Raw genomic sequence first — 25,711 nt, 5'->3', positions numbered from 1 at the left:
ATATTTTCATTTTTTTAGTAACAGCCACTCATACCGTTGCAGATGAATTGCTGTATGAAAAAAAAAGGCAACACTGAAACCATGCAGTTTCTCAAAAGTGGAAAGGTGTTCTAAAATTATTCATACAATGCAGTATCTGGAACGAAACAATACACACGTAATAACATTTTTGTAACGTTGCACGTTTTGGAATAAAGAAACCCACTGGTGATGGCTAGATTTTGATGAGACTAGTTAGGGAAAGGAAGTAAACAGGCAGACGCACAATCTCACATTGTTTTACGCTGACCAACAGAAGAGTTTTAAAGTTAAAATGGTTCATTCGTGGTATGTCTAGGAAAAATATATTGCTTGACTCTTCTAAGAACATACTTCCTGGGAATTTGAACAGTAAATCAGTAATATACAAAGTCTTTCTCATAGATCCTGTCAACTGGGTGGGATGAGCATGTCCTTGGCACTTTCACATTAACTAAGTGACCAGTGACGAAACACACTGCCCCTCCAGTCTACCTTGTAAACGTTCCAGACAGAGGACCAGTACTGTGATACTGGCTGAACGAGGGTTTCGTAAGCTACATTCTTTGTGGTCAATTACATTTCCCGAGGATTCGTCCAGCGCATCTGGATCTGACATTAGTCTTTGCTATAACTACTGATACGTGCCATTCTACTTAAAGTCGCTCCCAGCTATTTGACAGATGCGTCTTTTTCCTATGATTGTTCGACAGTCGTGTATTCAAACAATAACAGGTCTTTCCATTTTCGATCTGTGAATGTTACATGTGTTTAAACTGAAAGTAAACTGCCAGTCTCTGCATCGAGGACCCCATGTTCTGTCTAGATGAGTTGCAAGCTAGAATATCGTAGCGAAAAACTGGGTGATCCGTAAACAGCTTCTTGAAGCTTTCGAAGTTACACACTAGGTCACATTGAACTATGAATAAATGTTGGCAAAGTGACATAGTGCGAGGAGTATTGTCAAACGAAAGTGCTGGTCTGCAATCGTTGGGCTAAGCAGGGCGTGGGCGTATGGGAGTGTAATGCGTTAAGAGCCTCGCCTGTAAACACGGCGGTGCTATCAACCTGACCTAGTCTGCAGTTCGCCTTGCCGCATAATAATGAAGTTAGGTGAAATAGAGCGGTTAGTATGGTAAGAAGAGGGCGGTTGATATTCCGAGACAGCTTAAGTGAGATGTCGCCTGTCGCTGAGTAATGAGATTTAGTGGGATGAAATCTGGCGGCCGGCCACGGTGTCTGTGTCACGAGTGAGCAGCCGGAACGCGGGTTTCTGCATTCCGCTGGCCAGCGCAAGGGCGGTGGCGGCGGCGGCGGCGGCGGCGGGTTTTAATATCTGCTGGCCAGAGCGCCCGCAGCTCAACGCCAGCCGTATTGAGCCGGTCGCTGCTGGTCCCTCCCCCCCACCCCGGCGCACCCTTTCCCCAACAATCCAATGCGAACCCCCGGCCGCCGGCGTATTTGTGCTTCTTTCCTCGCCGATGGGAAAAAAACATCTGCTGCGTGCGTACGGCTCCTACTTGCAGTCGCAGTCTGCAGAAGACGTTCCCGAGAACACTTGGGCGGTGGCACCATATGAACGCGCGTTATTCCTCTAGTAGCTTCAATCTTCCAGTAGGACACTCACGAAATGATGACTCCTAGTAAAGAGGAGTCTGCCCGTACTCGTCGTCACCGATTCGTCCAAATTTTGGTATATGCAGGGCTTGGGTAGAAATGAAATTGACGAAATTGGACGCTCCAGATCGCCAGTCGATGAGGAGAAAGGCTTTTTTTTCCGCTGGTCCAGCGAGATGTGTGCCATTTATCGTAGAGTGTTGCCAGGCGGTGGTTGGCGCAGCGGAAAGAGTGCAGAACGGTAATCAGAGGGTCTTGGAGTCTAATCTCTTACGAAGCTTTTTTCAATTTTTACGTTACTTATACTGCAAATAAACCGAAATGCCCAATATTTTGTTAATATTAATATTTTCATCAAATGCGTGAAGAGGAATGGCAACGAAAAATTGGACATTGTACGGTGTACACGAGTACTTCGTACATAAAGTTTGATTTTTTTTTTCCGCATGGAGTCGGCCGGGGTGGCCGAGCGGTTCTAGGCACTACAGTCTGGAACCGCGCTACTGCTATGGTCGCAGGTTCGAATCCTGCCTCGGGTATGGATGTGTGTGATGTCCTTAGGTTAGTTAGGTTTAAGTAGTTCAAAGTTCTAGGGGACTGATGACCTTAGAAGTTAAGTCCCATAGTGCAAAGTTATTTGCAGATTCCTCGCGGATGCTGAAATACAGTCCTTTCTTGGAAATTATTTGCAATCCGAAATTTTCTATTGCTCTCATTTTCACGCCTTTTGTGAAGATAGTAATAGGTAAACACAATACCTTTAGCATCATTTCAGTTTATTTGCAATGTAAGAAATGTAAAAATTGAAAATAAAACTTTACGCATATGTACTCGACCCCATGAATCTCACCGCCGTGCGGCCAAACGGCAGGACATAGGAACCTACGAGATACCTTGCGAAGGTCTGCTTACGTAGTAGTAAGAACCACCATTAAGTTAGCAAACTTGAAATATATTACAGCCACTACGTACCGGTTCGGCAAGGTGTCAATGAAAGAGGACACTAATTGCAACGCGAATGGAGGCATCTGAGAGTTAGTTCTTACCGCGGTCGGTATTCGAAGGGAACGGGAAGGAACCTTAATGTGTGCTACAATGTTATGTACCATTCGGTATTTTAGTTCTGAATAGCAGGTTCCGACAGGTGTTAGGTTTTTTACCCCGTTTTTAGTAAAAAATAAGTATCAGTTAGCCATAGCAGCAGTGCCAAAACTTTTGGTTTTTAAATGAACTTTTTAAAAACGAGTAAATTTTATTTGTAAAATTTGCATTACTTTGAGATACAGCATTATTACAGAAAATGCGAAAAGCGACCAGTGCTATTTTAATAACAATGCCGACAGAAACGAGCAACAAACACTTCGCATAAGAATTGGTACAGCATTGCTGAGACATTAATGTACCTGTTACCATGTGGCGTGACCTATTAAACGGTACGCATGTACAAGCCTTGTGTAAGACTTGCTACATCTAGTGTATATCGTAGTTTCACGCTGTCGTCGTCGGACATTAGTTCTATTGCAGAATGGCACCATCCCTAAACTGGAAGTATTTTGTGAAATGCGGCACCAATGAAGTACAATGCTCCATCTGCTTTAAAAGATCAGGAACAGGACGAGCCACAGCAAGAAGAAAACTTATAACCTGACAGTTCAGCTTGAAAGCAGCTAATGTTGCTCGTATCTACGTAATGTCTCTATTTGCTTGTACGCCTTGATTGAAAATTGACAAATTAATACTAAAAGCAGTGTTCATCGACTTCAGTTTTCACCATTTAGCACTGTCTATTGCTATTGCCCAAGTTGTGGTATGATCCTCGTTGACATGATTTTTGAGAGAGTTTTTAAAAAAAATAGAATCAGTAGGAGAGTAATGGTGATTCTTTTATTTTTATTTTTTGTAGCCACTTATTGCTTTTCGAGAAAAGCAGCGAACAGTGGACGGAGAAGTTTTATTTGCGTATTTAATTTATTATTTTGATTCTATGTATTTTAAAACTGAGGTAGTCAAATTTTTTCAATCTTCGTTCGATTTATATGTTCATTACAGAAAATAATACGAATAAAACTCGAAAATCGGTTATTTCAGATATCGCTTACTTTGAGCAGTTTTTACACTCAGATTAAATCGGCTTGGAAAAAACAGAGATAAGCGAAAACCGGTCGTTTCTGCAGTAACCGCCAGCCCCTAGTTTGCAGATTGTGGATGTGCATGTATATGTAGTCTGACTGATTTTACTTCTGCCTACCGGAACACACACAATCTCGTCGGTTTAACCGAATGGTTCTGTGTATATTCGTCTCCACTCAGTAGAAGTGGACAGTTACGGGCCTCGTTATTCTCGGACGAGCGTCGTTCGAATAAAACAGGCCTCCAAGGTTCAGACGGTCGCCAATGGAGCTGTAGCGGCGCGGCGGCGGGCAGTGAAAGCGCACAAGATCCGCTATCAATCAGCCCTCCTCCCGTCAGGCTATCGCCGCGTTTGATCTTTCTGGGCCTTTTTGCCCGCCAAACAGTAACGCTTTCCAGTTAATTGGTGGGCGTAAATCTCGGTAATGACGGTCATTAACGGCGCGCCATATGAGGACTGGCGCCAGACGCCGGCACACGGCGGCCTAGTTTCGCAGGCGCCACGCACGCCGCAGAACTAACGCCAAACGCAGCACTGGCCGAAACACATCCCTCCATCTTCTGCTTCATCTCTACGTAACTACTACGCGCAGCATCCTCCGTAGTGTATTTCGCTTGCTCTATAGTGTGGTGATGTTAGATGATCATCGATGTTTCATTATTGACACGGAAGCCTTTGAAATATCGCATCATGAATGTTGAAGGCAAAAGCCGGGCTGCTAATCAGCAGTGTCAACAATTTTAGTGCCATTTAAACGAATCTCTTTCTGCGTAGGAAAGTACGTTGCAAGCAGTAAAGTAAAGCCAATAGTTCGTATGTTGACTGTCGAAATGCCCGACATGCAGCCCATACAGACTGTAGGGACTGGAGATTAGCATCATAACAAAAATCAGAAAATAACGTATTACTAACTAAACGTGTCAACCTGTTAGCCATATCAACTTTTATCGATCCTGCCTTCAAGAACCTCTATTGTCAAGATGCTTCAGCACGTTCGAAGGTGTTTGAAACAGTCAAGGATTTGTTTGAGGCTTTTCAGACTAGCGTCAGTGAGGATGGACAACACGTCGTTACATTACAGGGGAAACAGCTAAACCAAATTCGATTTATAGAGTGAACGTTGCAAATTATTCTTTTATTATGCAATTTCGTAAACTATAATAGAAGCGGATCTTTCATTGTAGATCAGTTAACATCTGAAAGATCGACTTCTATGTCTTCCAACAACTATTATCGAACCACATTATCGGTACTGCTAGTAAGAACCTACAAAAATTACTCCTAAATGATGTAGCACACAACGTCAGCTTCTGAACGACTTCTCAAAAGCAGGCGATAACAACTCTACACGCTTAAAGTAGTAAATGAGTTTTGCTATTTGGGGAGCAAAATAACTGATGATGGTCGAAGTATAGAGGATATAAAATGTAGACTGGCAATGGCAAGGAAAGCGTTCCTGAAGAAGAGAAATTTGTTAAAATCGAGTATAGATTTAAGTGTCAGGAAGTCGATTCTGAAAGTATTTGTATGGAGTGTAGCCATATGTGGAAGTGAAACGTGGACAATAAATAGTTTAGACAAAAAGAGAATAGAATCTTTCGAAATGTGGTGCTACAGAAGGATGCTGAAGATTATATGGGTAGATCACATAAGTAATGAGGAGGTATTGAATAGAAATGGGGAGAAGAGAAGTTTGTGGCACAACTTGACCAGAAGAAGGGATCGGTTGGTAGGACATGTTGTGAGGCATCAAGGGATCACCAATGTAGTATTGGAGGGCAGCATGGAGGGTAAAAATCGTAGAGGGAGACGAAGAGATGAATACACTAAGCAGATTCAGAAGGATGTAGGTTGCGGTAGGTACTGGCAGATGAAGCAGTTTGGACAGGATAGAGTAACATGGAGAGCTGCATCAAACCAGTGTCTGGACTGAAGAAAACAACTCCTCTATAGAGTGAAGGAGAAACATCTCACAGAATTAGTTTTTTTTCCCCATGTGAGTAGACAAAACTTTAGATGTAACGTTAAATATTTTTGTCTTTACTGATAATAAACATATTTGATGTACTTACGTATTGTTTTTTAAGGCATTCTATAAATTCTTTTTTAACATCGGGTTCAACAATGAAGTCGAAAAGAAGATCGAATTCAGACTCGATCGCACAGCCATAGCCTAGATCTTAAACGTCAGTCGCCAACTAATCTAAATCTGAGCTGCAGGCAGCCGCGACGACGCACCGCCCTCCGCGGCCATAGAATCATCAGTTAAGTCTCCACTCCTACAAAAATGTGGAATTCACTGGTAGTATTGGTCTGTGTAGCATCTCTAAGCATTTCAAATATCTGTTCTTAATTCTGTTTAAGGCAGAGTTACGTTCTTTGTTAAAATAAGAGAAATTTTCACACCCAGAATAGTTCCCAGTTATGAGGAACTGACAATCACTATGTGTTACGCAGCGAAAGTGAACTACAGTAGGAGCATTAAATGCCGGAATACTATTGGTGAACTGCAGCCCGCTAGCTGTCCATTACTGCCGACTACTACAAATCGGGTTGCAGTTTGTCAGCCCTAAACCTTTCCTTCCTCCCTCTGCTGTTCTTCCGAGTGCCAAGCTGACTATTCTTGGATGTTGCAGCAGGCGTCCCCTCCGAAGTGTCGTTCTGTTAAGGTTCTTCCACGGACCTGTTCATTTCAGTAGGCTGCTTCATGTCGTACTACTTAGCGCCGCACCTGAAGCGCTACCAGTTTTTCTTCTGGATTAAGAAAGATTTTTTCACCTGTGCCCCAGTGTGCTTTTGATAGCTCCGTTGTAATGTTTCTTCATAATTACTTCTGTTCTGCGATTATTGTCACCTCTCTTCTAAATTTTAAGCAAGTCTCGATTCTCGTTTCTTCTGCTCTTAATAACAGAATGCAACCTGTTATAAGGCTATGAAATTCAAAAGTTGTTGTTTTTTTTACGCAACTAAAACGTTGGCCATTAGCCATACACACCTGAAAAACGGAATTTTGAGGAACAAGCAACAAGCGTTGCCTAGTGCGCTGTTTTTCGGGTAGGCATTACGAGGGCAGTTACAGTAAGAAACCGCCTCGGTCTTCAAAGCGGAGCTATCTCTAAGCTGCTGTACGCAAACATGTTACAGGAAATCTGTGTCATCATCGGAAGGTCTTTATTTCATATCTGAATAGTGTTATGTTAGATTCTAGAACCTTCTTTCTCGCCGTGTAACATGTTGGGAGTTTCCCATGTTGTCCCTTCAAACACTCGACGTGGAAACAGACAGACGCATGCCTTTGAGAAGTCAACTCTAACACAGCTAACACGTGTTGTTGAGAAAGTAGTCATAGGCTTTTTTATTTCGTTTTAGTATTTCGTTACTTAATTGCATTTAAGAGTAGAAACTACAGGGCAAAACTATTTCAAAATGTGGACCAATTTCCAAATGAAAGAAATTTTTGGCAGCGAGGTATTCCACTCTCTCTCTATGGACGAAACACACACAGCACCATTACTTCAAAAGGTTGTGTGAATCAAGGCTTTCTTAGGCAGTGTCGATGTTTAAGATCTTACGGAACAGACATTACAATAATGAAAGCAACGTTTCATTGGCATTAACGCCGTATTTGTGCGAGGTGTACCCTAGTATACGAGGTTCCATTCCCGTTCTCAGCATTGAGCACGACGCAGAAAACGTAGGGGCCTGCAGTGCGATTCCTGCATTGTACTTTTAGACGTGGGGAAAGAGGGTGGCAGCGGACGTGATACTCGTATTCTGCTCATACTAACGAGGAGCTAGGAGTGAAATTGAGCGAGGGTTGCCCTCGCTGTATAATTTACCACGGTAAGTCACAGCCGCTGCCAGCGCAGTGCCGTGGGGTAATGGCTCTGATGGTTGTTGCAGACGTATTCGGGACTGTTCTGCGTGGTGGTGAACCCGTACAAGAAGCTGCCGATCTACACGGAGAAGATAATGGAACGCTACAAGGGCATCAAGAGGCACGAGGTGCCGCCACACGTCTTCGCCATCACCGACACTGCATACCGCTCCATGCTGCAGGGTGAGTACGCGCCGCATGCGGCGACCGTACGGTAAACTAAACTTCCCCATACCTGTTGGCTCCACTTCAGAAGGACTAGCTGAATGAGGAGTGCGCAAGTGGGCGTGTACTCGGCTAAGCACGGTACTTGACATGAATATCCGACATTAGAACAACGCGCTTGCCCATCTAATGACTGCTAATCGTGACAGTATTGCTTCCTTCCTAACTACTGAGTACGTCAAATTGCGTTTGTGGTGAAATTCGTTTCTAACGGAACACAGCTCGAATTCCATCTTTGAAAACCGACAATTGAATTAGTCATGGAAAGAATACTGAGTTTTGTGATGTGGAGGAGCCTGCAGACCCTGATAATAAAGTTGTATTTGTCATGCTGGTTAAATTCTAAAACTTTCGGTGTTGCCCATAAGAACGAGGGGCAAGAGGCAAGACAACGTCAGAGGAAGTAAAGGAAAAAAAGTGTGGCTACTTGCACACTGGTCTGTTGCGATTCACCCTTGCCTTTCCTCTGTTGATTGGTAATACCAGCATGACGTTACACTCAACTTTCGAGCAGTCTACACGCTTGGCACTTCGCAGGATGTCAAAGGTATGCAGCACCAAACCACAAGAGCCGCACAAGAAGAGTAATTTGTGTTTACTTATTTGAAGGTATCGAGTACATCAAAAGTAAAAGTAATCGCATACTCAGGGAATGAGCATAGGGAAGCAGATACAGGAATCCTGAATCGATGTTCTTGGCTAGGTACTAGTGGAGGTGGTTTGCTTTTGTCTTCCTCCGTCTTGTTATAAAATGTAGAGGGTGTATCCGTGTCTCGTGGATAACTGTGATGACAGCTTTTACAGTGTAGTGTTGGGTTTGTGTTGTTATGGATGAAGGGAAGGGAGGGGACGAAACTCGATGCTGAAACATGGGCCACTGCCCTCGAATAGAACCAAGTGGACCGCCCAGCTTAATCAACAATGTTACGTGCCCTCACTTTGAGGCACTGGGGAGAGGTTTGGAATTTAATCCAGGACATTACCTCAAAGACTGGGGCTCAGGGCTTCACGCCATCAACCCCCTTCCCCTTACCGGCCAAAGTTTGTATATTTTGCTTATTTTTTTCATAGTTTCACATAACTTCTTCCTGTTTTCTCGATTGATCTGTGTTCAGTTTATCAAGGCCTATCCACTGTTCCAACTTATAACTAAATCTGAGGGGGTTGCGATGGAGAGGTTCCCTTGTAAGGTCGTAATATCGTTCCCTTACAGCCAAATAACTGTCCTCTCTACTGAAGTCACACGTGGGCGACCCTGCCCTTCTCTTCAGGATACAGTTTCGGTCTCCCTAAACTGTTACCACATCCGAGAAACAACAGGACGATTCACATCAAGCCTTCGGGCCATATCAGTTTGCGACTGTCTTGCTTCCTTTCTTTCTATGGCCCTCCACCGCAGAGACTCTGGTAGGCATCTTCTCTGTGCCGTACAGCACCGTCTGTGACTATGTACACAGCTGTTGTGGATGTGGGACTACCCGGCAAACACTACCTCATTTCATAGGTGCCGTGACGTATCGTTGGTATGGTTATTCGTTGATCGGAATGCATCTTCCGTGCAGTACACGACCGTACGGGCATCTGGTTGACAGTTAATATCATTATATCGTGGATTACAGACAGAACGGGGAAATAGGGGTTTGTTGCTTTAAATTTCGACACGAGAGTAGTTGCAACAGCGCTGTAATAGTGCTGTAGTTATGATATACACATAGTGAGAGGGGACAATTCTTTTAGTATTCTTCACACTACTAGGCGTTTGTGAATTCCGTCGTTGATTTGTTTGGATTTTACTGTGAAAAAAGCTTGTAGGAGCAAACAAGAAAGGTATTCTCCGTGCTAATCTCGTTGAGAAATGTGGTTGTTCCAAGTACCTCTAAATTAACTTTTCAAACGATTTAATCGCCATTTAAAAAAATTCTTCCGTAAATACGTTATAAACATTGTAACTCCTGGGAATTTTATTGGACAAGTAATGGAATACCTTAGTGCGACATTTTTGAAGAATAACATACCAGGAAGCAGTTGCTTCGTGTCGAAACAACTGTTAAAGAGAGTAAGTTTCGTTTGACGCATCCTTGATTCCAGACTACGGAGGGAGTGGCATTATTCCACGCCCAGTCCAGCGTCCTCGAAATTGTTAATCAAGGATATAACGCACCTGAACTGTTAAGAGTACTGGAGCTCCATCCTGACGTAGCTACACACAATGTACGATTCCCTCGTCTCCAAGGTGGGACATTAACCATGTTGGCAACATCTGCAAATAAGTGTTCCCATTCATGTAGCTCTCAAGAAAAACAGGACTCGTGGTAGCATCTCGTTTCATATCATAACGTAAGGTAGGTTCCTTTTGGAACTCTTGCTCGTAATATTTTTTTCTTTATCCTTTTTTATTTTTCCTGTGTGAAAGCCGAATTCCTCTGTGTGAGCTGCAATGGAACAGTTGAGTGTAATGCGGCCTTTGTAATTTATAATAAAGCATGGTAGATAGCAACCCTCAGCTCCATTTTGTTGTCAGATAATTAATTCATAAACGTATCTCTAAATCCTTTAATTTTCAAATATTTTTTTTAATGTGGCCATACATTGTTAACTGCGGTATTCACGTGCAGCTGCTGTTTCTGAATGAATTTCATTGGAAATTGCTCAGCAGAGTGTTGACGGCACACGTTTCCTGTTGTTTCCTTTCGTCCGCGCTGCGGCTTGCCTTTGACGCTACCTGAAGCAAAAGCACGTCTCTCCCCATGAAGCAGGACTTCACTGCCTACGCACAGTCATTGCGCTAGATGAGTGGTGGTCAACCTGGTCACCATCGCCCACTAGTGAGCGTTCCAGCGTTCATGGTGGGCGGCAGGGGTTTAAAAAATATTTTCATTAGATTTTAATAAAATTTTGATATAAAATAACTGGCAAGTAATTATTATATGCTTTACCTTGCTGTAACTCGGCATTATAAATTATATGAAGTTACTTTCCTGTTTTATAAATCAGTATTACTGTGAAATCGGTAGCTAGTTAGAAAATTTTACTGCCAAAAGAGATACAAAAGTGAACGGTAGGTGAAAAAGTTGATTACCCCTTTGTAGACGGAAGAGTGATTCCTTCCGCTAACTTCATGCTGTTCTCAACAACCACCCTCCAAGATGCTCGATAGTCCCTGTCGATCAGGACATGAGCTCTCTCTCGTCTTGGTTTAGCTGTGGCTGCTACTTCTCGTTTCCACTTCACAATCACAACAGGCTTCCTTGGATACTTCAGTACGTTTGTAGTGTCCATGATGTTTGCTTAGCTACTCTGGAGACATCCAATGACTAGTCGACTCCGAAGTCGAACACTCCTGACCGGCCCTGTTCTGCGGTTACAGCTGCTCTAATGACAATGCAGTACTCCCCGCCTCCTTTTATACTGGTCGGTCCGCTTCTCATTACATCTAGTGGTGAATTTCGCAGTAGGTAGGGGTGTCCGGATACTTTCTACCGCGACATTCGTATTAGCGTACTACATTCCTTTACGGTGATCGACTTCGTTGGCTCCCGTAGTTGGAGTAACCTCACCGTATTTTGTGAATCTTCGCGTCTGGCGTCTTCGCGTCAGCTTCACTGCTCCATCAGTCGTTTTATGTTGTACTGTAAGTTATTATGTAACAATTAATGTCAATATTAAACGTTCTCTCTCTAACGGACTTCCACATAAAGCTTATAAGTTACCTGATTGCCATGCTTAACAAATTTGGCGCATTATGAAAACATCCACAAAGTCCTTGTTCTGGTTCGGTAGTTATCCGCTCTGGTATATGAGAATGACTGGCAGCATGGTATGTTTGTGCTTGTAATAGAGAAGAGACAAAAGTCACGAAATACCTCCTCATATAGTGTCGAACCTCCTTTTGCCCGGCGTAGTGTAGTAACTCGACATGGAATGGACTCAACAAGTCGTTAGAAGTCCCCTGCAGAAATGCTGCCCCTATATAGCCGTCCAATCGCGTAAGTGTTGTCGAGGCGGGATGTTTGTGAACGAACTGACCTCTCAATTATGTCCTATAAATGTTGGATGAGGTTCATGGCGGGTGATCTAGGTGGCCAAAACATTGCCTCAAATTGTCTTCCTAACCAGTCGTGGACAATGTTTCCTGGTGACATGGCGCATAGCCATACATAAAAATTCCATCGTTGTTTGGGATAATTAAGTCAATGAATGGCTGCAAATGGTCTCCAAGTAGCCGAACATAACCATTTCCAGTCAATGATCGGTTCACTTGAATCAGAGGACCCAGTCCATTCCACATGAACACAGCCCGTACCATTATGGACCCACCACCAGCTTGCATAGTGCCTTGTTGACAACTTGTGTCAGTAGCTTGGCCACAATCGAACCTTACCATCAGCTCTTACAAACTGAAATCGTGGCTCATCTGACCAGGCCACGGTTTTCCAGTCGTCTAGCAGAAGCGCTGCAGGCGATGTCGTACTGATAGCAAAGGCACTCGTGTTGGTCATCTGCTGCCACAGCCCATTAACGCCGAATGTCGCCGCACTGTCCTAACGGATAAGCTCGACGTACGTCCCACATTGATTTCTGCAGGTATTTCACGCAGTATTGCTTGTCTGTTAGCACTGACAACTCTGTGCACACGCCGCTGCTCTCGGTCCCTTTGTGACGGACGTCCGCGACTGCGCTGTCCATGATGAGAGACAGTGCCTGAGATACGCCATTCTCGGCACTCCCTTGATACTGTGCATCTCGGAATATTTAATTTCTTAATGATTTCGGAAGTGGAATATCCCGTGCGTCTAGCTCTAACTACCATTCCGCGTACAGTGACTGTTAATTCTCGTTGTGAGGCCATTATCAGGTCGGAAACCCTGACTACAAATGGCAGCTTCGCCATTGCGCTGCCCTTTTATACCTTGTGCACGCGACCCTACCGCCATCTGTATATGTGCATATCGCTTTCCCATGACTTTTGTCACCTCAGTGTAAAGATATCTTACAGAATCGGTCAGAATCTCACTACCGTTCCGCAATATGGCCAATCTAGACATAATGAATGGAGTATGACGTAATCTCTCTAAGACTGTGATGAGCTTGACTCGGAAAGAAATTTTCTTCTGCCTCGGCCTGCCTGTGTACGACAGTAGACAAATGCTCTACAGTGCAGTCATCCATTCTTCGCGGTCAATTAAATTTGATAGAACGTGACGGAAGCCTCATTCGTTTCCTGGCACGCTCTCCGCCAGCTATATTTCTTTGCGGACGGCTTGCAGTTTCACAAACTGATGAAGCAGCCGGTATGGAGCTTTCGAGACGCGGTCCCTTTTACGGCAGCCGCGAGTCGTGGAGTCTGCGAGCCCAAAGAAGGCGCCGCTGCAGAACCCAGCCCTGCCCTGTCCTGCTACTCTCTCTCACGTGGTGCGTCTGCTGCATTCGGCTCGCGCCTCCTGTAAAATATTGCTAACACATTGCACAACACGCCGCCCCCGTTTCCTCCTTTACGCCTCTTCGCAACACCTGACACACATGTAGTTGTGTGCAGTGTACGCCAAAAACCTTGAAAATTGGAGATACACTGCGTGCCCTACTGAACAAGGATGGACCACTCACCGCCGCAGCTTCTGATAAGACGCCAGTCCTATTTTTGAGTAGGAAGTGATATCGAAACAAATATGAAGAATTTGACTAATCATATGAAGTATTGATTATTTGGAAAGGTCTTAACTCATCGAAATAAAGAAAAAAATCAACTGTGTCCCTGATATTACATTTCTCATCCCTTCAGCTCAAGGAATCGCGCACTCTATGAAGCAAATCCGGTTGTCGACCGTGCTAGCGTCCATTGAATTTGCGACCCTGTAGTGGCTGCAAATCTTACAATGAGACAGTACCAACATTCATATTGACAGTGTGTGTAGGGCACGACTAAGACTTTCAACGTACGTAAACAAAGAGATGCAACAATTAAGTTTTTGAGAAAACAGAGTTTTAAATTGTAGGCGTGCTTTTGCTGTACGCTTTGTAGGGCCGCTCGGGATCTGCAGACGTGCGAGCAACCACCTAGTTTCATATGCCCGAGGTTTCTGTATCGAATGTAGAGAGAGATTTTACAAAGGTAGGAGTACGGAACTGGAGAAGGCTGACGACGTCAAGAGAGAACTGTAGGAAACATCTGGTCGACATGATCCGGGCTCTTCATGGGCTGTAGTACCGGAATAATCGTAGTAGTGTCGCGAAAAAGAATGTAGTCTTCTCTTCAGAGATTCGAATTTGTGTTCACGAAGCATATCCCTAACACTCTCATGTTAATTTGACAAATTTAGCAACACGCCTCTGATTTGCTTCGATGTCTTACTTTACTCCGACTCGGTGGGATCCCACTGTACGTGATCTTCGTTATAGATGAGCAACACTTCCCTAAAGTTCTTTCAAGAAACGGAGGTCGACCGTTCGCTTTTCGTACTACCGACCTTACATGCTCGTTCCAGTTCATATAGCATTGCAACGTGACGTCTAGATATTCAGTCTACGTGACTCTGTCAAGCAGTATACAACTAACACTGTATTCAAACATTGCAGCACTATTTTCCCAACTCAACTGCGTTGGTTTACATTTAGAGCCAGCTGCCATTATCGTGCCTAATAAATATTCTAGGTCATCTTGTGTCCTACAGTCACTCAACGACGATACTTCCACGCATACTACAGCGTCACCAGCGCAAATTAGTGGTTACTTTATGCGTCAGATCATTTGTGTATATTCTATCACATTTCCCTCACTCCAGATAGACATTTTGCCTTCGATGAACACCCGACGTCACGGCCAACTTCCTGTGTTCTGTGTTTGAATCCGTGGTCTCTCTTCTTTCGGAAGATCAATGTGTAGGTATTATTATCAAATAAAAACCTTAATAAATATAATAAAACGTTTATTCTGGTCAAACATTACAATAATAAAACATAACCTCTCCTTGTACAGCACAATCATCACCTAGAGAACCACCACTCTTACACCATACATAGATTGTTTCTGAACTTTCTATTTTACGACACACACGACTTCTTAAAACAAGAGGTTCATAATTTGACACATAACTTCCACCATAGTCCTTATTAGACTGATGAATAATATTAAATGTCTTCCAAGCAATTACATCACGTGTTGCAAACGAATCCAAAGAACTCTTCTTAGCATCACTAGTACGAACAAAAGCAATAGTGACCCAACCATTACCAGTTCCTTGCCCTGACATAGCCAAACTAAATCTTGTAACAAAACCCATCCACCTGCGTGCACCAGAAAATATAGAAACCTCGTCCGTTGCTTTTGGAGACAGATTTACACTCTTACACACTTTAAAAACCGAAGGCCTAAACCGCCTTCTTACATAACGTAGACGACCATCGTGCGGCTGCTCGTGCGGAATCCGCAGCTGTGATGCATATTACGTAAATTAAGGGTGGAGGGAGGAAAGGAAGGGAACAACTGGTGTCATATGCATCGGGACTTAATCGGAAAAAGCGGCGATGAGCGAAAGTGTGTCGGACCGAGATTCGAACTCCTACCTACATTGTAACCCAGCGCCACATATCGGCAGTCCCGCGATGTCCTTCATGCTCGCTACTTTGACAGTCCCGCAGGAGGTCGAACGTACTGGGCATCCGCACTGAAGGTGGTGGATTTATTGAACACCGAGGCGAACCAATTATATGAGTGCGTGGTGTCTGTTCTATCGAATCTCAAATTAGCGAACATGGGGGGAATGGATGGGGACTGCCGATAAGTGGACGCTTGGTGGGAATGTGGGTCGGCCGAGAGGCGTGCCGAGGTAGTCCACGCAACTTGTGGTAAACTCTGTCCGGGTGGCGCAGTGGTTAACACAACTGCCTAGTAAGCAAGAGATACCACGTTCGAATCCCAGTCCGGTATACATTTTCGCTCATCTCCGATGATTTCGCGTTAAGTCCCGATGCATCTGACATAAATAGCTCCTTTCCTTTCCTTTTTCTTTTTCCTTTCCTGTACTTTTTCTTTTTCCTTTCCTGTACTTTTTCTTTTTCCTTTCCTGTACTTTTTCTTTTTCCTTTCCTGTACTTTTTCCTTTTCTTTTTTCTATTTCCTTTTCTTTTTTCTTTTTCCTTTTTCCTTTCCATGCTCGGACCTTTAACAGTGTGCAGGTTGGTCAGAAACAGCCTGAAAAGCCTAAGGGTGTTGCAAGGTAGGTTGTGCTGAGAAATATTTGTTAAGAAAAAGACTAGATACGCTGCGCCGTTTCAGAGTTACATAGCATTAAAGTTGGTCATCAGGCCCTTGCACGCGCATATTCAAGCGACCAGCCAGATACAGTTAATAAGTTGTTCTCAATGTATAGATGGTAGCGGACGAGACTTCTCATCCTTCGACTCTAGTTCGATCCTTACTGCCGTTCCATGTCCAATGTTTATATCGCTGTCTTCTTCGGTTTCAGGAGACGAAACGAAAAACACGTTTGGCGACACCATCCCTGGCTGGCTGCTTGATTTTTCGCGCGCAATGACGTGATTGGTTGACGTCAGTGCCAAATAACTAGGAAACGGCGCAACGTATTGAATTTTTTTTCTTAACGATTGTTTCTCAGCAAAACCTACCCTGCAGACTCTTACTAGCACCGAGCGAGGTGTCGCTGTGGTTAGCACACTGAACTCTCATTAGGGAGGAAGACGGTTCAAACCCGCGTCCGGCCATCCTGATTTAGATTTTCTGTGGTTTCCCTAAATCCCTTCAGACAGTTGCTGGGATGGTTCCTTTGACAGAGCACGGCCGACTTTCTTCCGCATCCTTCCATAATCCGGTGGGACCGATGATCTCACTGTTTGGTCCCTTCCCCCAAAACAATCAAACCAACCTTACACGCATCCACACTGTTTCCGGGCGCTTCACAGAAATCTAAGCATTTGGAATGTACCTGTTGGCCTTCAACCATGGTTCGTAGAACATTGTGCGAGGAAAGGGCAGGCTAAGTTAGGCAAGAGTGACGCTTTCTAAAGCCATGTTGATATGTGGATAGAAGCTTTTCACTATCAAGGAAATTTGTTGTATTCGAACTTGGAATGTGCTCAAGAATTTGTGCAGCAAACCCATGTTGAGAATATTGGTCTGTAATTTTGAGGGTCCATTTTTCCATCCTCCTTGTTTACGGGAGTCACCGGCTCTTTTTCGCACACGCTTGTTACTTTGCGCTGGGCGAGAGGTTCGCGACAAATGTAATGGACTAAGTACTCTGTGTAAAACCGAATCGGGAGTCCATCTGGAACTGGAGACGTACTTGTTCTCAACCCTTTCAGTTGCTTCTCTGCGCTAGTGATCCCTGCTGTGTGTCCGCCATACGGGAGTCTGTGCGACGGTCAGACGACGTGAATGATTTCTTAAAGGCTGCCTTTAAAACTTCAGTTTCTCTATATTGCTATCTTCAGTTGCCACACCAGACTGGTCAACGAGTGACTGTATACAACCATTCGAACCGCTTAATGATTCTACGTAGTGCCAGAATTTTCTCGATGTAAAGGAACAACTTTTTTCATCGAATAATTTCTTTAAAATTGTTTGAGAAAGCTTACGGAGCAGCTAATGTACTCACTCCTTTGTTGTGCCGGTATGCGAATCTGCCATCTGCGGCCAGAGAATGTTGCATCCTTTCGGGAAAGGGAGGTGGCGCCTATCTGCTGCTTTCGGTGCTGCCACTTGGTTGTCTGTTTGCTGCCCAGTTTGAAAACCCGAGGATATTCTTCAAGCCGCCTCACGCTTGTTTTTCATATGCACCCTATTAGAAGATGGTAGTGCCCAGCTGCATGTAATGGTCATGGGACCAGCGAGAAGGCGGAGCACGTGTCGTGCACGTGGGTACTTGGGAGTTTCGTGCGTGGGCAGGGCAGCAATTATAGACGGTGCGCTGTGTCAGGCCGCCCCGCATCCCACGCAAAACTGCCTCTTCGCAATCGCGCCACACCGACTTCCTGTTCTGATCCATGCGGCCCTACGCGAAATAATCTTCTCTCTTAGCCATGTGCGGTCTGCGTGTAATGCAGTATCTGTTTCATGCCCATTCTGTTAAGCGTTCTGCACTCCCTTCCGTGCTATCTTAACATTATACAAAATTTCTTTACTAGTGAGACACGAGTTTCTCCTGGTGTGTACAAAGTTCAAATAACTTACAGCCACCATATAATCAATGAACACCGATGTCGGTAATTGATAGTAAAAATAAATAACCAACGGGTAAGGTAAAATTAACTCTATTTTTTGACGAGTGAGAGAGCATGATTCCACGCAAAATTTAAACAAAAACCTCCATTTCAATGCAACGTGTCACACAGCTCGTAGTATACGTGCTTGGTTTGAAGAGCTCCAGGATGAGTTCGCCGTACTTACTCCCTGGCCACCAGAACCCCCCAGATGGAAACCCAATCGAGAATCCGTCGGACCAGTACGATCTGGCCGTCTGCGCCACGGGATCTGAACCGAGAAACCCAGCGCAGCTGGCCACGCCACTGGAGTCGCGTGGCCCCACATTCCAGAGCCTCACTTTCTTTTGGTGGACGTCTCGCAACGGACCGCGGTGCAAAATTGGTTATTTAGGCTTTTGACAGGTACTCACTTTGTGAACAGTGTAATTTGCGACGTGAATGTAAAATGACTCGTTCCACGTCATTACGACTTACCGCGCAAATGTTCAATGGAACATGAAACTAATCAACTAACTACAAGGACCTGTCGTATCCATTCCACAGCAAATCTCTGCGATGTGTGTTCCAAAGGTTGAACACACACTATTATTCGAAACACATCTCAGGCGAGCTCAAATAAATAAATAAATGAACGAACGAATTATTATTCATGACTACCGAAATTTGACCACGACATGCTTATCTTATGGATCAGTGGAAAGCTTCGTTTGCATTCATTCATCCAATAATGTAACATGTTTCTGGATGTTCTACTTCATTCAAATGCCAGACTTCAATAATTATGTAATTCGAAGTGTACGTCAAAATGCGGAAGTTTTCACTGATGTAGGTTATGGTTATTTCGTGATAAAATGAAGGTAACAATTAATGTTTTCGAGACGGACTCAGCGTCTCAAGGTACGACGTTCTAATTTGTTGCGTCTTTATTACTTTTTCGTCAGAATTAGGTAGACAGTATCTACACATACTACGGAACATCTCTGCAAAATTAACGTTTTACGATACACAGTTCAGGAGATAACGTCAATGGCCATTTACCAGTGCTCCAATGCAACTCGGACCCGTCTAGTAAGTGTTCGTGGATTCATTTTGTTATTTAGTTTTAGATGTTCATCTAAAATTAATAACTGTGCCAGTCACTATGATGTAACATGGCCATAATTTTATGTATATACGGCTACTATCAGTGACCAGTTACAAAAATGGTTCAAATGGCTCTGAGGACTATGGGACTTAACTTCTAGGTCATCAGTCCCCTAGAACTTAGAACTACTTAAACCTAACTAACCTAAGGACATCACACACATCCATGCCCGAGGCAGGATTCGAACCTGCGACCGTAGTGGTCGCGCGGTTGCAGACCGTAGCGCCTAGAACCGCTCGGCCACCCCGGCCGGCTATCAGTGGTGGAGTGGACAATGTGCATCTGATAATTATTGTTCTAATTATGCAAATGCATAACTCAAATGATTTTGACCCAGTGATGGTCTAAACCTAGACTGAAGTCGATCGTCTCTAGTAAAATATAGTTACAGCTATGTATTGCATAATGCAGTTCTTAACATTCATTAAAGCTGTACAACGACATCTGCAGAAAACATTTTATGGATGGCGACCTATGATGTTACCCTTTTTATCTGCAATTATCTGAAGAACCTTCACATCGTTTTTTATTGTTATAAGAGACTTTAATTTTCGTTGTCAGTCGATAGAACAATGTCACCGTATGCTAAGATATTGCTCTTGCTGTTAAACTTTGCTCGTTGTCTTTAAATTCTGGGTGAACGGAGGGGCTTATTTCCTTCAGTAAGATAACAGTCGAAATTCCCTCCTTTCATAAGCCTTACCACAGCAAAAACCTAATCTTGGGGAGAAAGAGTATTACATCGAGGTATTCGTTAACCACTGCAATCTTAATCTGACTAGTTTCCCTTGCTGCGTTGGAGACATGGTCTGACAAACGGTCATAAAATTAGAGATATGTTGAATGTCAAGTTGTGTTTATGTCGACGATAAATCTTATGGACAGTTAAGACAGATCACAGAGAGATAACCTTCGCCTGGAATTTGTGTTTAACAGACTGGTGCTGCAATCAGCATTACAGCACAAGTGATAACTCCGAAGTCGTGAGCGAGTGCGCGCTCACAAAGTTGTTAAGGCAGTGTGATTCACCGTGCCGGAAGGACCGGGAACATTACTGTGTCTAGCAGCGAGGAAGTGACGCACACGTAAACGCGTCTGCCTATGGCCACACTTCTGCAGCGGGACCGTGTCTGACGACTGGGTGTAACTCTTGTGTCAGAAATTGGAAGTTTTTCTCGCAAATGGCTCCAGTAGGCTGTACGAGAGGCAGTCACAATGCTTTAATCATCACCTGGGAAAACTCTTCTTGCGACCATGAAACTTGCTGGCAGTCTTTGTCCTCCTCCTGTACGTTCACCCTCCAGTGCGATACATTTTTCCCAACAGTGGATGACTTGACAGAGGTCTTGTTTGCAGAAGTCGGTTCGGCAAACGTTCCACATCCCACGCCCTTACTCTGGAAATATTCCGGCGGACAAAAATCGTAATACCAAGAAGTTGTGCGACATAAACGTGGTGCTAGTAGCGCCACCGTGAAGATGCAAATCAGGTTTGCTGTAAATGCACGCTGTACCAGTCGTGAGCCTTAGTTAGAGATTGGAATTAGTGAGTTGTTAGTCAAGAAAGCCTTTAAAGCTTCAAGGACTCCATTTTCGCCGGCCGATGTGGCCGAGAGGTTCTAGGCGCTTCAGTCTGGAACCGCGCGACCGCTACGATCGCAGGTTCGAATCCTGCCTCGGGCATGGATGTGTGTGATGTCCTTAGGTTAGTTAGGTTTAAGCAGTTCTAAGTTCTAGGGGACTGATGACCTCAATGTTAAGTCCCATAGTGCTCAGAGCCATTTGAACCATTTTTGAACTCCATTTTCAGCACCTCACTGAGTTTGAACGAGATAGTGTAATAGGGCTACGAGGAGCCAGATGTTCCTTCTGCGATATTGCAGAAAGACCTGAATGTAGTCACTGCATGTGATTGCTGTACGGTCGCAAGAACACTGGCTCCGGACAGCCGTGTGGCACGATATAGAGCAAAGACGATCGTGTTCGGCGTGTGGCTCTTGCGCGTCGTACTGCATGTGCAGTAGCAATTTGAGCAGCAGTTGGCACCACTGTGATACAAAGAACTGTCACAAATCGGTTACCTCATGGACAGCTCCGAGACAGATGCACTGTGGCGTGCATTCCACTGACCCCAAAACACCTCCACCTCAGTCTTTAGAGGTGTCAGGCGAGAGTTCATTGGAAGGCAGGGTGGAGGTCTGTTGTGTTTTCCGATGCAATATGGTTCTGCCTCGTATACAGTGACAGCCATGTAATGGTTATGGGGGAGGCCAGTTGAGGGCCTACTTCCAATCTACATCTACATTTATACTCCGCAAGCCACCCAACGGTGTGTGGCGGAGCGCACTTTACGTGCCACTGTCATTACCTCCCTTTCCGGTTCCAGTCGCGTACGGTTCGCGGGAAGAACGACTGCCGGAAAGCCTCCGTGCGCGCTCGAATCTCTCAAATTTTACATTCGTGATCTCCTCGGGAGGTATAAGTAGGGGGGAAGCAATATATTCGATACCTCATCCAGAAACGCACCCTCTCGAAACCTGGCGAGCAAGCTACACCGCGATGCAGAGCGCCTCTCTTGCAGAGTCTGCCACTTGAGTTTGCTAAACATCTCCGTAACGCTATCACGCTTACCAAATAACCCTGTGACGAACCTCTGCGTGATGGACACACTGGCCCCAAATGCTTCAAGATACGGTCTGAGGTGCGATTTCGTATGACAGCAGGAGCACTCTCTTGGTTATCTCACACATTCCGACTGGAAATTCGTCTGGTGATTCGATCTATCGTGCTGCCATTCATGAACAATATTCCAGGGGTGTTTCCCAACAGGATAACACTCGCTCACATACCGCTGTTGTAACCCAACATACTCTACAGTGTTAACATGTTGCCTTGGGCCGCTCGATCACCAAATCTGTCTCCAATCGAGCATAAATCGGACACTATCGAAGAACTGCAGGTCGTCCACAACCAGCATTAACAGTCCCTGTATTGATCGACCAGGAGCAACAGGCATAGTACTCCATCCCACAGACTTGACATCGGGCACCTGTACAACACAATTTATGCATGTCTGGATTCTTGCAATCCTGGCGGCTACAGTGGTTATCAAAGTACCAGCATTTCAAATTTGCAATGGCTTAGATCGTGCATTGTTAATCACTTAAATATGTTACCTACACAAATGTATTCCCAAAATTTCGTTGCTGTACAGTAATTACTTTTTGGTGTCACGATTTTTTCCCTTCACTTTGTGCCACGCAAGGGTTTCTTCATCCGAGACAAGAGGAAGAATTTGAGAGAATACGCGGATGCTTCAGAATTTGATAACCCAAAGGAGCTCAATGAGCCGCGGCGCTGTTCTGGAGCACAAACGCCCCCTAGGACAGCTTTCCGCGTCGCTTCGCGTTAACAGCCTCCCGTGACCTCGTCAGCAAATTTCAGTTGCACGCTCCTTTGGCGATTTACCCCTTACGAACGCAATTTGTTGCCATCGCACAATGACAGTCTCAAAAAACACTCGGTCTCACCTTGCCCGAGGATGGTTGGTTCTTCACTCTTCGGCGGTGGTGAATCCGAATACAGGGCAGAGGCGATCGCGGACATTTGCGGTCGGCAGGGTTTGCCGGACATTTGCAGTCACCCTCCGCCAGGTAGTTTGAGCTGCAATATGCAACTAGTGTGTAAGGGGCTCCCTTCTTCGACATCGCGGTTTCATGAAATCACGTTGCCAAATGAAAATACTGATAAGATTATTGATGGTGCCCTACTGTATAGATGTACTTTAGGTGTAGTAGTTGCACCTATTACCAACCTATTTCCAGCTACCGTTCCACTGTATCGAACTATAGAACTTATTTTCAGTATCTGGAAATCGTAATATTTAAAACTTCTGTGGAAACGAAAACAATACCATAGACCACGTCAATATGTAATTAGTTCTTTCAGGCATAAATACAGCCCCATATTCCCTCCGTCTGTACTCTAGCTTCCTTCCACAGCTATTGATTGCGATAGAAACAGCCCATCGTCATGGGAGAAACAGGAAAGGAACGATGTAAAAGAATGCGAATGTTCGCTAGTACTTTTGAACGCTGTTTGTGCCTATTTTAAATGCTATGATTGGCAGTCCAAAAAAACAATAAGGAATCAAGAAAAGGTGAATGGTTGAAAAGAACAGAGACATATTCCATGTTACTCACTAAAACCCAATAACCCTTCCGGCCAAAAAAATTCATTAATAATGTGTCGTGAGACAACGTTGAAAGCTGAGAAAGAAAATATGGCCACTAAACAGGAAAATTATAGTTGAAAAAAGTTAGATGTAAGTGTAATTTCTGGCGACGGAGGCTTCATTTGTGTGATGATGTTTGATGTTTGCTTCGCTAAGGCAAATACCACTGCTTGTTGATTAAATGCCAGTAAACTGAGCTGCGATCAGCTAGTTTTATCATTAAGCTGTTTAGGAATACTGCTGTGAGCCTGAAAACCCTTTAAATTTTATAATTAATAAAGGCTGATTCCCATCACACTTTGCACAGGCGGTTTGGACTGACAAAATAATTTACTATTTGGGCGTGTTTAAAATCAACGTAAACAGGCTGCTTTTTATGCAAGAACTACAGTACACTTTATTTATAATTATAACTTAATATTTATTAGCGAAAATAATGCTGCTTCAGTGTACCTAGTAATTTTAACTAAAAAATCTGTTAGAACTCAGTGGCCTTCATAACTTTTTAATGCATTACTTTGTAATATCTTTTAGTCCAGTTTCTGAATATGGGCAATCGCTTTCAAGCTGGACCTAATGTTGCCAGTCTCTAATGATTTGCGGTTCTCTCTATCCTGTTGTCCACCTTAAAGTATTCCTTCTTCTTCCCTTAGAGATTCATCTCCAACTTCATGTAGATGCATTTTGTGAACTCCGCTTCTTTCGTCAAGCACTCCACCAAATACGTGATTCTAGGGTGAGAGTTTCCAAATATTTTTTATTTTGTTGTTCCAATGTTGAAATGCATTCGTCGTTCGGTGGCTTTTTTCCGCAGCAGTTCCACTTAGGTACGGGGATATCCTCATTCTGTAGCTAGTTGTCCACAAAGTAGTCAAAAACACTTGAGAGAGCCTTTCGTTATCAGGAGTTCGTGCATGAATCTCAACCCATCCGTGACTTGGGTCCTCCGGTTTTACATATGCCAGCGCTGCACACATGCTGATGTGTAGTCTTAAATCTTCGTTCTGGCGGTAATTGTCAGTTAGACCGAGATCTTGAATCCTTCTCCATAAACTCTTCTTCATGTGAGAAGTAACAAAAATTTATTTCACTTGAAGGGAATACTTGACTGAGGGCCGATATGGCAGCTGTCTCAAAACCGACGTTCACTTCTCTAGGACACCAAATGAGGAACTCATTGTTTAATCAGACGAAACAGGCGACCATATGTGTCTTTCTTCTTACTACGGTTGCAGTGCAAATATAGCCGGAAGAACGTTTGTTTCCTCAATCTGACCATCTAAGTCTGCGTGTATGGTATAGCTTTGTACAAGCTGCTTGTTGCGGCTCTCAGATCAGTGGTTCTCAATGTTACTGAGACAGTTATCCTTCGGGCCACCAAATATTACGTACTCTCTCCCCCCCCCCCCCCCCCCTACACACACACACACACACACACACACACACACACACACACACACACACACACACACACACACACACTTCTTTCCTCCGTTCACCATTATCAACTTTATCTCAAAAAAGATTAGAATGAAGATGAATTTTCTTTGTTTTAAAATGACGAGAGGTAAGTTATATGCTACACTATGTGATCAAAAGTATGCTGAAAATGACACAAAAATTCGTGGCGCCGTCCATCGGTAATACTGGAATTCAATATGGTGTTGGCCCACCCTTAGCCTTGATGACAGCGTCACCTTGCCATAGCATCGCCACGTTGTGTACAGTGGTTCGTCACTCCACACAACGTTTTTCTACAGCTCAGTCGTCCTATGTTTACGATCCTTACACCAAGCGAGGCGTCGTTTGGCATGATGTGTGGCTTACGAGCAGCTGCTCGACCATGAAATCAAAGTTTTCTCACCTTCCGCCTAACTGTCATAGTACTTGCAGTGAATCCTGATGCAGTTTGGAATTCCTGTGTGATGGTCTGGATAGATGTCTACCTATTACACATTACGACCCTCTAACTATTGGCGGTCTCTGTCAGTCAACAGACGAGGTCGGTCTGCACGCTTTTGTGCTGTACGTGTCCCTTCACGTTTCCACTTCACTATCACATCGAAAACAACGGACCTAAGGATGTTTGAGTGTGGAAATCTCGCGTACAGACGTATGACACAAGTGACACCAATCACCTGACCACGTTCAAAGTCCGTGAGTTCTGCGGAGCGCCCACTTTTGCTCTGCCACGATGTCTAATGACTACTGAGGTCGCTGATATGGAGTACCTGGCAGTAGGTGGCAG

The 25,711-nt window shown here is 44.3% G+C and overlaps 1 protein-coding gene across 3 annotated transcripts in view; it reads left to right on the top strand.

The window, feature by feature from the left end:
- Window positions 1-25,711, top strand: part of LOC124595676 (myosin heavy chain, non-muscle) — a 280,898-nt gene that overhangs the window by 137,495 nt on the left and 117,692 nt on the right. For all 3 annotated transcript variants that reach the window (XM_047134535.1, XM_047134534.1, XM_047134536.1), the window contains exon 2: window positions 7,670-7,826. In XM_047134535.1, the coding sequence (XP_046990491.1) occupies window positions 7,670-7,826 (157 nt within the window). The remainder of the gene's footprint in view (window positions 1-7,669; window positions 7,827-25,711) is intronic.

Source organism: Schistocerca americana, chromosome 2 (genome assembly GCF_021461395.2).
Source record: "Schistocerca americana isolate TAMUIC-IGC-003095 chromosome 2, iqSchAmer2.1, whole genome shotgun sequence".
In the NCBI taxonomy this organism is placed as follows: Eukaryota; Metazoa; Arthropoda; class Insecta; order Orthoptera; family Acrididae; genus Schistocerca; species Schistocerca americana.
Note: the sequence above shows the minus strand (reverse complement) of the source record. Positions and strands in the feature narration are given on the sequence as shown.